At 38.3% G+C, this 13,092-nt stretch overlaps 6 protein-coding genes and 1 long non-coding RNA gene across 7 annotated transcripts in view; 3 read left to right on the top strand and 4 right to left on the bottom strand.

Annotated features, from left to right (window-relative positions):
- Window positions 1-2,232, top strand: part of LOC119838033 (programmed cell death 6-interacting protein) — a 9,598-nt gene extending 7,366 nt beyond the window's left edge. The window contains exons 13-14 of the mRNA XM_038363849.1: window positions 701-806; window positions 980-2,232. Of these exons, the coding sequence (XP_038219777.1) occupies window positions 701-806; window positions 980-1,176 (303 nt within the window). The 3' untranslated portion in view covers window positions 1,177-2,232. The remainder of the gene's footprint in view (window positions 1-700; window positions 807-979) is intronic.
- A 690-nt stretch (window positions 2,233-2,922) lies between these two features.
- LOC119838022 (cytochrome c oxidase subunit NDUFA4) lies at window positions 2,923-4,040 on the bottom strand. Its single transcript, XM_038363838.1, has 3 exons — window positions 3,882-4,040; window positions 3,338-3,484; window positions 2,923-3,049 (listed from the first exon to the last, which is right to left on the bottom strand). The coding sequence occupies exons 1-3, from the start codon at window positions 3,921-3,923 to the stop codon at window positions 2,993-2,995; spliced, it is 246 nt and encodes an 81-aa protein (XP_038219766.1). The 5' UTR covers window positions 3,924-4,040; the 3' UTR covers window positions 2,923-2,992.
- Window positions 4,041-4,255: 215 nt separating this feature from the next.
- LOC119838001 (MOB kinase activator-like 1) lies at window positions 4,256-7,632 on the top strand. Its single transcript, XM_038363816.1, has 5 exons — window positions 4,256-4,417; window positions 4,637-4,803; window positions 5,195-5,422; window positions 6,005-6,168; window positions 6,267-7,632. Exons 1-5 carry the CDS (start codon window positions 4,404-4,406, stop codon window positions 6,345-6,347), a joined length of 654 nt encoding a protein of 217 aa, XP_038219744.1. The 5' UTR covers window positions 4,256-4,403; the 3' UTR covers window positions 6,348-7,632.
- A 374-nt stretch (window positions 7,633-8,006) lies between these two features.
- Window positions 8,007-9,603, bottom strand: LOC119838044. Its single transcript, XR_005288181.1, has 3 exons — window positions 9,543-9,603; window positions 9,303-9,363; window positions 8,007-8,840 (listed from the first exon to the last, which is right to left on the bottom strand). It is a non-coding gene; the product is annotated as an uncharacterized LOC119838044 (long non-coding RNA).
- Window positions 9,604-9,732: 129 nt separating this feature from the next.
- On the bottom strand, window positions 9,733-12,975 carry LOC119839461 (splicing factor 1-like). Its single transcript, XM_038365726.1, has 6 exons — window positions 12,900-12,975; window positions 12,205-12,371; window positions 11,201-11,359; window positions 10,635-10,760; window positions 10,058-10,220; window positions 9,733-9,830 (listed from the first exon to the last, which is right to left on the bottom strand). Exons 1-6 carry the CDS (start codon window positions 12,973-12,975, stop codon window positions 9,733-9,735), a joined length of 789 nt encoding a protein of 262 aa, XP_038221654.1.
- Window positions 12,900-13,092, bottom strand: part of LOC119837972 (serine/threonine-protein kinase fray2-like) — a 61,294-nt gene continuing 61,101 nt past the window's right edge. Inside the window, exon 7 of the mRNA XM_038363786.1 lies at window positions 12,900-13,006. The gene's annotated coding sequence lies outside the window, so the exon portion shown is untranslated. The remainder of the gene's footprint in view (window positions 13,007-13,092) is intronic.
- LOC119839460 (unconventional myosin-Ia-like) overlaps window positions 13,057-13,092 on the top strand; it is a 3,183-nt gene continuing 3,147 nt past the window's right edge. The window contains exon 1 of the mRNA XM_038365724.1: window positions 13,057-13,062. Within this exon, the coding sequence (XP_038221652.1) occupies window positions 13,057-13,062 (6 nt within the window). The remainder of the gene's footprint in view (window positions 13,063-13,092) is intronic.

Below are 13,092 nucleotides of genomic sequence, written 5' to 3'. Positions count from 1 at the left end.
CCGACGCCTACCAGGACCTCACCGCCAACCTGCGCGAGGGCGTCAAGTTCTACAACGACCTCACGCAGGTGCCTCAACTGCTCAGTTCACCCCATGAATTCTTTATATTTTCAAACCCAAATTTTCTAACTTAATTTTACTATATTTTACATCATTCTATTTTCAATATTGTGCATGCTGTGTTCACCAATTTAACACCGTGAATGTAACTTATCTTAAAAGGTTTTTAATGCAAACTATACGCAATGCTATAAAAACTAAAAATTAGATAATTTATTGTATTTCAATTACACATGTTGATCGTCCTCGTCGACAGCTGCTGGTGGCATTCCAGAACAAAGTGTCGGACTTCTGCTTTGCGCGTAAGACCGAGAAGGAGGAGCTATTGAAAGACTTGACGCAGGAAGCGTCGCGGCCGAGCCAGCGGCCCGCGCCCGCGCCGCCGCAGCACCACGTGGACGCCGCCAGCGAGGTGCGCGCACACGCACACACACACACACACATACACACACACACACACACACACACACATCGACACACGTGCACGTAATAAATGGTCCACCTAACGAACCAACCACTAGACGTCGGGAGACCCGCCGGATAGGAGCAGTCCTTTCTTTGCTCTGTCATAAAAGAACAAACACTCAAGTTCATACTGCACACTCCAAATATTTATATACAAATATTTTCCCGTTTTCAGCCGGCAGTCGTGAAGAAGGAAGCACCCCCTCGCCCTCCGCCCCCCAGCGCGGGTTCCGCCCCCGCGGCCTCGGCCTCCGCGCTTCCCTATCCTGCGCAACCTCAAGGTGAGGCTTTGATAGAATTTCATACAGTGTAATACTTTTAGTTAAAATATGAAACTCAAGGTCTATTTCTGTTTTATTTTATGTGTTACAGTTTGTTTCTAATCTAAAAAAGTATTAATTATTAATAGACCTACGTGGGGTTTGTATATGATCCGTGTCGTGTCGTGTCGCAGGCATGCCTCTACCGTACGGGGCGACGCCGTACCCGGTGTACGCGCCCGTGCCGACGCTGTACAACCCGTACGCCACGTTGCCGTACCCGCACCACATGCGGCCGCAGCAGCCCTACCAGCCCTACCAGTACCCGCCGCCGCCCGCCGGCTACCCGCAGCCGCCCTCCGCCGGCTACAACCCCTACCCGCCGCAGTAACGCGCCCGCACCCTCTCTCACACACCCCACACACCACCCCCCCTCCTCACACACACACAGAAAGAACATTTGGTACAGTGCAAATATGTAAACCTTTATAAATGTTGTACTACGTACCAGCATGTAGGAGATTCTATTTTTATTGTCCCATAGATCATAATACATTATTTGTTGACCAATAGGAAAGCAAATAACTTTCTAAAAAAGATATTCTGTCACGAATTAGATTAAGCTGCATTTCATGAGGTCGTAATGTTACAAACAAATTATCTAGGCTTCATTATAAGCTCCAAGCCTATCGAACTCAACACTACTAGTGTGATGCTGAACTATAATAATTATGGAAGTGTAAAATTTTATATGTTTAAATCAATTTCAATCGAAGGCGGACTATACGACTAAAGAATATTTATATTCTCTAACTTAGAAATATACTTAATTGTCAATGTATCTATTTTTTATTGAAGTACATATATAAAAGAGTTTGTTTATTCCCGAATAAACCTACACTATTTGTATACCTGATTATTATTCCAACAAACAGGCCGTAATAATCCCATAAAATCGTATTGTCTGCCAGCGACTGAGCTGTCTCACGGTATGAAATGATAGGAAACAAGGAATGGTGCGATCTTATACAGGTGTTGGATATTGTTTAATGTTTATGCATTTCTATGTAAGGCTCAACATGTAACATTTAAATGTTTAGAGTTTTGAAATTATTATTGTAAGAGTTGTGATTGTTGAATATTAAAATTATTATTATGTGTAACCTTCATGTGACTTTCAAATATTTTACTTTGTTAATTATTTTTCATTATAATTAGGCAACATAATGAAGCTTGTGAATATCGTGTACTAACTCATCTTTCGATCTGTTGTAGGTGAAACTTCGTAGGCAGGTGCTTTGTGCGCTGTTAGAATACATTAGTTTAAAATGTTTATTCAATGAGTTTACCAAACTTTATTTTTCATATTCGCGTAATATTTCATAGTATGTTAATTTTAATACATTGGTACTCTAATAAGTTGATAATTATATTTTTATCTAGATAATTGTATTTTATTTAATTAAAATTTAAAATGTAGCCACTATATTCACGGATTAAACGTATTTCGATATTATTTTTCAACCATACCAAAATTTGGTCCTGGAGTTTTAGAGCACAAGTACAAATAGGGTGCAGGGAACAGGTACTTCTAAGGAAGCACTCTCCATCTTAGACCACATCTCAGCTTCCCATTAGGAGTTGAAATTGTGGTCAAGCGCTATCATACTGAGACAATGATAATGAAAACAAAATCAGCTAATAGGTATATCATTCATTGTCTATACTAATATATTAATAATACTGAGAAGTTTTTATTTGAAGGCGTTAAGGAGTTCAAATACGTTGAGTTTTTTGAAGTGATAACATACCAGACAGAGAAAAATTCCAAAAATTGTGTTTTGGTTTCTGTTAATATTTAAATTCAAATAGACATTATATTTATTTGCAAGAATGTAGTTACAAATAATACATTTTATTACAATATTATGTGGCTAGTACATTCTACCTATAGTTTAGATTGGGCGTAAAACATCATATTAAATTTGCAACAAATATTATCACCTAAAAGTGTTTTTGGACAAGTATATAATATATAGACACTCGTTTTTACTGTCTTTTATAATATGAATGTATCTTCGGAGTAATTTTTCTCACTAATTTCATTCAGATAAATATTAAAGAAATAAAACATAAGTAAGTGATCACATTTGGCTATTTATTAAATTAAAACATCTAAAACTTTATGTAACAGAATGATTGAGAGCTCAGTATTTGGGTGCTGGGGATTCCTCCTTGCTGTAGTCTCTTGTGGGAGAGTAGAACTGTAATAAGAATATAAACATTACAATACTATATACACTACTTAACAATACACCTTTGTAAAGTGAATTTAGTATGAAAATATATTGAAAATCAATTTATTTATATTATACCTTTCAACAATAGGCCTTTAACAAATCTGCTTAAGTACATTGTATGCAATTCAGATTTTTTTTTAACCCAAATAAATGAACTGTTCACCAAACCAATCCCCAAACATATTATCTTTAAAATATCAATAAAAACTTTAAAAAAATCAAATAGATAATTCTGCAAAAATCATAGTTTACCTTGTACTGCTTGTTTCTGTACTCTTCCCAAGGCTCAGGGTTGCTCTTCTTGTTCCACGACACATCAGGGTTGCGTAAGGCTAGACGCAGGGTGTAGAATACTGAAGCACCACAACCCAAACCGACACACACAAACAGGGGGATCAACTGAAATGCCATTTTTTTAACTACATTATTTATGATCATTTAAATATATTATTCTTCATAAAGATAGGTATAGGATAGGATAGGCAGCAGTAATAAGTTGATTACAGTCAAAATAAAAGGACATAAATGCGAAACAAGCAAAAAATATCAACTGTTTAGTTACAGGAAAAGTAATCATTATTGATTTATCATATACTACAACGGTTGTACCAGTTTTTAATAAAAAAAACAGTATCTACTCAACTCATATATCATAATGCTTATATCATATTTTGAAAATAAATTTTAAGAGATTATATGTGAAAATATATTTTTCTAAGGGACTGAAAGAAATTGAGGTTAATTATGTAAGCAATAGGTAAATGATAAAAGAATGTTGTAGTCAGTATTTACTTACGGCCTTGTGCTTTTTAAGACTTTGAATACTGAGACCTTGCATTTTGAATGTTTTATTAGAACCTTTTCGTTACTATTCTATTCTTAAAATACTGCGTATATCCCTTTCCACTATGTACACTAAAGAAAATTTATTGATAAATTGACAATCTGAATTCTGACGCATTGCGCAGACTTTGTTGCCAATATATAAAATGTGAATTGATTTACTTACGAAAGCTATAATTACCATCAGCTAATTAATGTATCTAATACGATTATTTGGTGATATGTGACGTTTTAATAAATGTTACAAATAATATGGTTGTTTTAATTTTTAACAATATAATAAATATACTATTCTTTATCTATGACATATTGACATGAAAATTTTAAAAAGTATATTGCTGAATGACAAATCTTTCAAGACTAGGATTTTTAGATTTTTATTGTTATTAAAATATATAACCTATTCTTTAATGATTCGGTGCTATTTATTTAAAAATATTTTTATTAAGTGGAAGCGAATAATCAAAGGAACAAAATGAGCTTTCTGTTGTGAGTATAAATGCAATATCGTTTTTAATAGATAAGGTCTATTTTTAACAAGACTTCCTGTCGTTTGACGTTTTGTTTATTTCCCAAAATTAATGTTGTGTTTTTATTGAAAAAATTTAACGTATATCTTAAAAAATTATACTTATATGTAGTGCATGCATTATTGAAATATAAATTAACGCATCGTACTTGTTTTGAGACATGTAACTTTTGTTACAGTGGTAGCCGGTCAAACAAGACTTTTAAGCCAAAGAAGAACATCCCGGAGGGCACCCACCAATATGATCTCATGCGTCATGCGGCGGCGACCCTGGGTTCGGGCAACCTGCGGCTGGCCGTCATGCTGCCCGAGGGAGAGGACCTCAATGAGTGGGTCGCCGTCAACAGTAAGAACATCTCATTTAATTTTAAGAGGATATATTGCATGTTATCCCTAAAATCAAACAATATGGATTCTGAAAAATATTTTTATGTCATTCAGTTCTTCAGATATGAATGACTAATGTTTGTGTAACACTCAACAATTGTGCAATACAGTATTGTTGTACAGATATGGTTGCCTGCTGTGAGCCTACAGGAAGTTGAATCACACCATCTGTACCATTGTGTATATTAAACATAATGCAATACTATATTGACTGAAGTAAAAACTTTATAATGTACCACATACAAATGAATATATTAATTAACAAAGACATTAGATAAAATAATGTCCAACAAGTTACATAAATAAGTACTGACTGTGGACTGTGTATAATATTTCTTAAAATTTTACAGCTGTGGACTTCTTCAACCAGATCAATATGTTGTACGGCACAATAACAGAGTTCTGCACTGAGGAGTCCTGTGCGGTGATGTCTGCGGGGCCCAAGTACGAGTACCACTGGGCCGACGGACACACAGTCAAGAAGCCCATCAAGTGTTCTGCACCCAAGTACATTGATTATCTTATGACATGGGCACAGGATCAACTAGATGATGAAACTTTGTTCCCCTCTAAAATAGGTATGAAATTATAATATATTATTATAATTTCCATATAACAAACAAAAGTTTAGCTTTCATTTTGAAGCAAAATGTCACATTTAATATTTTAAGTGGTCAAGTGCAAATTGGATTTGTGGCATTAATCTCGATCAGCTCTGAAAATATCAAAAATATCAACTGTCCTTACATTGACAGTTATGAGATACAATTTTTTTATCTTTTTTTTTTGTATGTCACTCAATCCATATCATGTAATCCATGCATGCATGCATATTTTACATGACATTTTATATTGTATCAACTTATAGGACTATATACATTATATTATAAAAAACAAAGTGTATAATAAGTAGATGGAGGATAAAGAGTAGGTGCCAAATCCTGTCTGAAAATGAAAGAGAGATTTCTAAATAGTTGACGAGATGTATGCACTAAAGTAGAAACAAATACTGTCATATAATACAATACTGTCAAGTTATACTGCCTTTTTTGAAAATTCACAAAGTACAAAATTTTGAAAGCCATGCAAGCGAAAATCTAGTTTTAATGATTATAAATGGATTAGCATTAAGTGCTTGATGAGCTTGTGGCTGGTGGCAGGTGTGCCATTTCCCAAGAACTTCCTGGTGATGGCGAAGACGATCCTGAAGCGGCTGTTCCGCGTGTACGCGCACATCTACCACCAGCACTTCCCCGAGGTGGTGCAGCTCGGCGAGGAGGCGCACCTCAACACCTCCTTCAAGCATTTCATCTTCTTTGTGCAGGTACTTTTTATCATAAGACAAACTAAATCAACGTTTATTTTTTAAATATTTTTTATACATAATTTAATTAAAAATATTTTTTAAACGTGTGATTCCAGGAGTTCAATCTGATCGAGCGGCGCGAGCTCGCGCCGCTGCAGGAGCTCATCGAGAAGCTCACCGCCAAGGAGGCGCGATGAGGCGCCGCCTTCTCCTCTCCTCTTCCCTCCTCTCCTCCCTTCCATCCCCACACGTACCCGCCCAATTCTCATTCTGTTACATCTCTTACCCTAACAATGTTTGGAAGACCATAGGAACTGAGAAAAATTAAGCGAAAGTGGAATTCCATTTGACTTGACTGAATACAAACCTTGCGGCGAATACTACTCTAAGGTGCCTGTGTGTGTCCGATTTTTTTAATAAAGTATAGCGAGGTAGTCGCAATAAGCAGAAATTCCTGTAAAGCGCTGCCCCCGCGAGCCCGCGCTCGGCGCACGACCACTGCCTTAACGCTCGTAACAGATACGTGTTTATATGTAAAGAGGATCTAGATTTGATACAGAAATATAACAATTATTATAAGATGTGGGACAATTCGTCATTTGCTGTTCTAATCTCGTCCCGTTTTATATAAGAATAGATTTAACATTAATTATCTACAGACTGGAAATTGTAAAGCCATCCGAAGGAAAGGTTCCCTTCATAATGTTTTCAGAAATTTTCGAAAAATTGCAAATTTCGTCTCATTTGATTCTTTACGAATATTGAGAGAATTAATCAATATAATTCACACTTACTTATGGTCATTGCAATAACAGATTTTAGTCGCTTCGATGCCCGGTTGTGCTCTTTGAATTAAATTTTCTATGTATGGTAAAAATATCATACTGAAAGAGTACTTTCCCTTCAGGTGGCATTACATTAAATTCCACCCTTATATCATCTTTTTTTCTTTAATCAAATTGTATTATTTGTTATTGTGTACCCAAACACGGTTTTGGTGTAACCCACCAACACACCAGATATATTTGACAGACATGACTTCAGTCACCAGCGGTACATTTATTCTCTTATAAAACTTGCGCTTCATTTGCTGTTTTAACAATTTTCGACGTGTCCGTTTTTATGACGAATGTTTAATATTGTGTTTGTTCTCTTAACACTACTGACTTACCATTTAGTAAATTATAATGATTAAGAACACCCCACGTGGCGAAAGTTTGAAACGAATTAGTTTAAGTTCCTTATTTATTTATTGTGATGAATTGAACTCGATTGCACGAGCATTCGAGTTGAACTTAATTTAGTTTATATTTCTATTTGTAGAGAGCATCGATGTATAAGTTTATTTAACAAAATATCTCATAGTTTAAGTGTAGATATTTAATGCATTTCATTTACATTTGTTGATTTAGTGTACACTCACATAGTACGATTTATTTATAATGATTTTGTATTTGAAGCAAATGTATTATACTGAATATCAAAATATGTTGTTTTATTATTTATACTCTCGTTCCCTGCCTTGTGTATGTTGTTCAATTGGAAAATAGCATCATCACCATTCAATTGGTTCTAGGGATTAGGAACGTCATAGCTACCATTAGTTTCAACTAGACTGTTTTCTCGTATGATTGTCCTCTAATTTAATCACACAAACTAAATATCACACTAATATTATAAATGTGAAGGTTTGTCCCTCAAGCACACTGAAACTACTGAACGAATTGTTCCTGTTATTAATGTTATATGTAATAAACCTATATATAAACGTACACTACCTACACGATACTAATATTTTTTTGAAAGATAAGAATGGTTACAGCCGACATCGATGCATAATAAATAAAAAACCAAAATGTATTGCTATATATATTTATTAATGTTTATAATACACAGTAGTACACAGTGTACTCCACAGAGCTCTTACTCAATTTCTAAACCTAACAACTAATCAAACATATTAATGCTTACTGATTCGAATCTAATGTTTCCTAGAAAGAGTGCAGAAATTATGAACTAACTGGTACAATATGATTCAGTCCTCATTATTCTATTTCTCAATTTCGATAAATCTAGATTTAATTAATAAATTGTCGTACGGACACTATGCGGACGAAGTGTGCGTAAATGGACATGAACATTTTTCTTACTTATGAACGATTTTTTATCTTTAGTCTATAATCGAAACGTTGCAAATATTTAAAGTACCACAAGTTTTATAGTCCCTTAGTGCGACCGAGTCACCAATTATCAGTATCGGTTAAAACATATACATAATAAAGAATCAATAGTTTAATCTAAATTAAATAAACTGAATGTTTTTAAATTGACATTCTCACAAAGACGTTACTGTAAAATACACATGTATCGTATCAATCTTCTGCGAGCGTCAGCGGGCGGCTGCGCTGCCTGGCGCCGCTACTGGGGCGGCTCGTCGCCGGGCGGCGGCGGCGGCGGGGAGTGCGGCTCGGCTGATGCGGCACGTGCGGCTGGTGCGGCACGTGCGGCTGGTGCGGCGCGTGCGGCTGGTGCGGGGCGTGCGGCTGGTGCGGCGCGTGCCGCGGGCGCGGCGCGCGGCTAGGAGGAGGAGATGGGCGGCGGCGGCGGCGGCGGCGCGAGGAAGGGCGGCGGCGGCGCGGCCCAGGGCGGCGGGAACCCGCCGCGCCACCCGCCCGGCGGCATCATCATACCTGTGACGGTCGCGTTTCACTCATTTGCATTCTATTTTTAAACACTTAGGCTGGCTACAAGAGCTCATATGACGCACGCCTGCCTTTATACAATCAACGAATCAACGGCCGCAAGCACACATGCTTGCAAATCATCGCATAGACATAAGATATAATAATAAATTACTAAAAATGTGTAGATTGTACTAGAAAATATAGAACTATCAAATATACTATGATACTTCAAGAATTTTTAAAAAAATCTATGGTGGCCTGCATAAAAGCAATCGATTTTTGTTAAATGAAGGCAGCTTTGTGATTTTTCTATTATATTTTCATATCACACATTTTTCTGTGTTCTTTTAATGCAGTGAATCATTTACTTTAAGATACTTTTATTAAAATATACTTTTAGATCATGTAGTTCCCTTAAAATAAATATGATAATGAGCTTAATTTCACTTCAAATTCAATTACAATTACCTGGTGGAGGGGGCGGCATCGGTCCAGGGTTAGGCCCCGGTCCGCCGGATCCGTTTTCTCCCTGTAATTATTGAAATATTTTCAAATAAACAATATTTTTATCCAACATCATAAATACGTTTAATTATAAATTAAGGAGCTAATGCAGAAGAAAATATAACCGAATTTGAAATTCTACGATACAATATTAGTTGAGTTCTGGAGAGAAGCGTAGCAATAAAAATATTTATAGTATAATACCTGGTGCCGGGCCGGCGGCGGCGGCGGCGGGAAGGCGGGCGGCGGCGGCTGGCTGCCCGGCGGCGGCGGCTGGCTCCCAGCACCTGTTCCAATTCAATTCTTTTTTAATAGGGCAATAAACATAAAGATATACAATTTTTTATAATTCATTAATAAAAATATTTGGTTTATTATATATTAAGTCCTAATGCTAAAGAAACTGACCCAGCCACGGCGCGTGGTGCTGCGGGTGCGGCGCGTGCGGCGGGTGCGGCGGGAACGCGCCCGGCCCGCCCGGCCCGCACATTCCTGCGTACAAAGCGCATCAAAGCGTAAGTTTTAATACATATATACATAAGACATACTTTACGTTGGTATAGTATATGAAAAGAAAACGTATGTAATTCAACGCATTAATAAATAATATGAATATATTTAGAAGAGATATTGAGACAACACTGCGTTACTATGTTGCGAGAGATGTAAAATCTTTTTTTCTAATTAAATTAGTGCAATATAATGTTGAGTGCGGTTACCGGGCGGCGGCATGATGGCGCGCGGCGGGTGCGGCTGGTGCGGCTGGTGCGGCGTGTGCGGCGCGAACAGCGCGGGCGCGGCGCGGCGCAGCGCGGGGCCGCCCGCCGGCGCCGCCTCGCCCAGCTCCGCCATCAGCGACATGTACTCCTCGTCGATCTTCGCCTACACGGCGCACCCGCGGAGGAACAACGAGCACAATTTAATTTCTACTTAAATCCAAAAAAAACCTTGCAGATCCGTGTTCTCTAGTGGAGTATGCGGTAGATAATATACATCCGTTTCACAGATCAATTTTCTTTAGACATAAGTAGAAGATCAAACAATTTTAAGAGACAATCATAAGTGATGAAGCCAAAAATCAAAATGGTCCCCGCATATGTGTAAGCCACAGAGAAAGAGTTCTTTATATACAATTAGGTGATCAGCCTTCTGTGTCCTGCTAGGCTGAGACATTATTTTATGGGTCCCACTGAGAATCGAACTCAGGACCCCTCGGTTCTAGATTTGCATTTTTATATCATAGCGGGCAACAGAGCTGGTGGTCCGGGCGGTGGCAAGCGACGATGGCGGCGCTACCTTGCTGGCGGCGGGCAGCAGCTGGCCCTGGCCGGGGCGCTTGGCGCGGCAGTCGCGCGCGATGTGGCCGGCGCCGCCGCACGACGAGCACACGATGCTGTTGGTCACGTTCGGCTTGTCGGGGCACTGCGCCACAACACACGACTCCAGTTATTCATTGTGTTCATTTTTAACAAATTTGACTATAATAATTTATTATATAATTTAATACAAAATCACCATCGGATAAAAATCATATTGTCATAGATCTGAGTGTGTCATATAATAATATTTTTTTTTTAAATTATTCATTAGTGTAAGAACAAAACCAATACATAAATGGAAACATATGGATGGCACCAGCTTTCAAATAAAAAAAAAAGATTCATCAAAACCGGTCAGAAGTTTTGTTTGACACACATGAAAATGCAGTCGGATCGAGAATCTCCTCCTCTTTTAAAATCGGTTGAGTAGTTCGGTTAGTACGCGACGGTGTAACGCACTGCCGGTGCGTGTGTAGCGGGTGAGGGGGTGTGAGGGGGGGGCGAGGGGGGTGTGAGGGGGCGGCGAGGGGGTGCGAGACGCACGAGCCAGGTCTTGTGGTCGAGCGCGGAGCAGTTGGCGCAGCGCGGGCCGTCGGTCTCGCGCAGCGTGCCGTTGAGCTGCGCCAGCTCGCGCAGCTGCATGCGCCGCAGGTCGTTCTGCCCCTCCGGCACCTCCACGCCCTGCCGGATCACCTCCTTGATCTGCACACCACACACACACACACATATACACATATATTTATATCTTATACCTTTAAACGAGCAATTCTTGTATATATATATATATATATATATATATATATATATATATATATATAATTGGAATCTCGGAATCGGCTCCAACGATTTTCATGAAATTTAGTATATAGGGGGTTTCGGGGGCGATAAATCGATCTAGCTAGGAAATTTTTTTAGAAAATGTCATATTCATGTTTTATTTGTGTTTTTTTTTTCCTGACATCTATTGGTGAATAATAATACTATTTTGTTTCGTAGATAGCTGGACAACTGAAATAACACATAGGCACTTTTTATACCGATATTCCTACGGGATACGGACTTACGCGGTTTCAACCGCGGGTCACAGCTAGTGAAAAACTAAACTGCACCGAAATTTCATTACTTTATAAATACATAATTAACTGAAAAAATACAAGATTGACTATATTTCCAGAGTTATTAATACATTTTTAGGTTCAATAAAATGTACCTATTTATATTTGTTTTTAATAGAAAAGAAAAACGAAGCGATTCATGAAATTATACCAATATGCAGAAATAATAAAGTTTTTAAAAACTAAAAAAATATAGTTTTATATTAGATTCAACTAAATTGTTCATTTACTCTTATACAAAGTATATGTAAGAACATTATTTCAACCAGGAGATCTTATCAGGGCAATTTATTGTATAGTCACTGAAAGTGTACAAAGTTTGAATGCAATCTGTCCATTTGAAGTTGGTCAAAATTGATTATGAAACAGTCGGTTCCATTGAAGCGTGCAGGTGGTACAGAGAATGGAATGTACGAGTAGAGCGGCAGAGACCTTCTCGACGGCCTTCTTGACGCAGTCGGCGTTGGTGGCGGTGATGTAGGCGTGCAGCGGCTCGTCCTCGCCGGGCAGCGGCTGCCCGTCCTTGCGCCCCACCTTGCCCTCCTTCACCGAGCCCTTGCCGCGGATTATGATCTTCGCGCCCGTCTCCTTCTCCATCGCTGCGGAAACGCATATTATAAAGCTGAGAGTTTGTTTGTTTGTTTGAACGCACTTATCTCAGAGACTAGTAGTCCGATTTGAAATATTTTTCAGTGTTAGCCCATTTATTGAGGAAGGCTATAAAATATATATGTACCACGGGCGAAGCCGAGGCGGACCAATTTTGGTTACAATTTATCACGAGACAAAAATACACTTTTTAGAAATAATCAATATGGTGATAATTTTTATTGGAACAAATTTTAAACACACATTGTTTTATACTCATGGTAAATAAATAATTATAATCTGCAAACTGCCAACTTTATAGCACTTAACTTCAAAAGCTTTAATGGTCCTTCGAGTCCGCGCAAGGTTTAAGTTTCTTTTCGCAACATCAAATCTGAAGATTATTTTTAACTATTTGTCAAAATTTAACAAATTTTAGAACAAATTTTAAACTAAATACTTGTATATAATAACTGAAATAAATGCTAAATTAACAAAATGAGTACAAGCAATAAAGGAATACATAGAGATTTATTCACCTTTAAGTGTGTTCCCCCGGGGCCCGATGAGCAGCCCCACAAAGTTGATGTCGGGGTGCTCCTCCTGCGGGATCATCACTTTGTCGTGCACGCGGATTATTGGCGGCCTGCGAACGGTTAAGAAGGCATCATTGTGTATCGGCGTATAGGCGAGTGGATGGAGGTGGGTCGAGGTGGATGGAGGTCGGTCGAG

Source organism: Zerene cesonia, chromosome 3 (assembly GCF_012273895.1).
Source record: "Zerene cesonia ecotype Mississippi chromosome 3, Zerene_cesonia_1.1, whole genome shotgun sequence".
Taxonomy (NCBI): Eukaryota; Metazoa; Arthropoda; class Insecta; order Lepidoptera; family Pieridae; genus Zerene; species Zerene cesonia.
This window is presented reverse-complemented; position numbering and strand designations above follow the sequence as displayed.

Bases quoted from the DNA above. Each gene is read 5' to 3' on its own strand.
- LOC119838022 (XM_038363838.1), bottom strand. From the start codon at position 3,923: ATGCAAGGTCTCAGTATTCAAAGTCTTAAAAAGCACAAGGCC. The intron at 3,485-3,881 runs GTAAGTAAATAC...ATGGCATTTCAG, and splicing joins GTCTTAAAAAGCACAAGGCC to TTGATCCCCCTGTTTGTGTG. The intron at 3,050-3,337 runs GTAAACTATGAT...TTCTTATTACAG, and splicing joins ACAGAAACAAGCAGTACAAG to TTCTACTCTCCCACAAGAGA.
- LOC119838001 (XM_038363816.1), top strand. The intron at 4,804-5,194 runs GTAAGAACATCT...AAAATTTTACAG, and splicing joins TGAGTGGGTCGCCGTCAACA to CTGTGGACTTCTTCAACCAG. The intron at 6,169-6,266 runs GTACTTTTTATC...GTGTGATTCCAG, and splicing joins ATTTCATCTTCTTTGTGCAG to GAGTTCAATCTGATCGAGCG.
- LOC119839461 (XM_038365726.1), bottom strand. From the start codon at position 12,975: ATGATCCCGCAGGAGGAGCACCCCGACATCAACTTTGTGGGGCTGCTC. The intron at 10,761-11,200 runs GTGCGTCTCGCA...GTTGTGGCGCAG, and splicing joins TCGACCACAAGACCTGGCTC to TGCCCCGACAAGCCGAACGT. The intron at 9,831-10,057 runs GTAACCGCACTC...CTTTGTACGCAG, and splicing joins CGCCATCATGCCGCCGCCCG to GAATGTGCGGGCCGGGCGGG.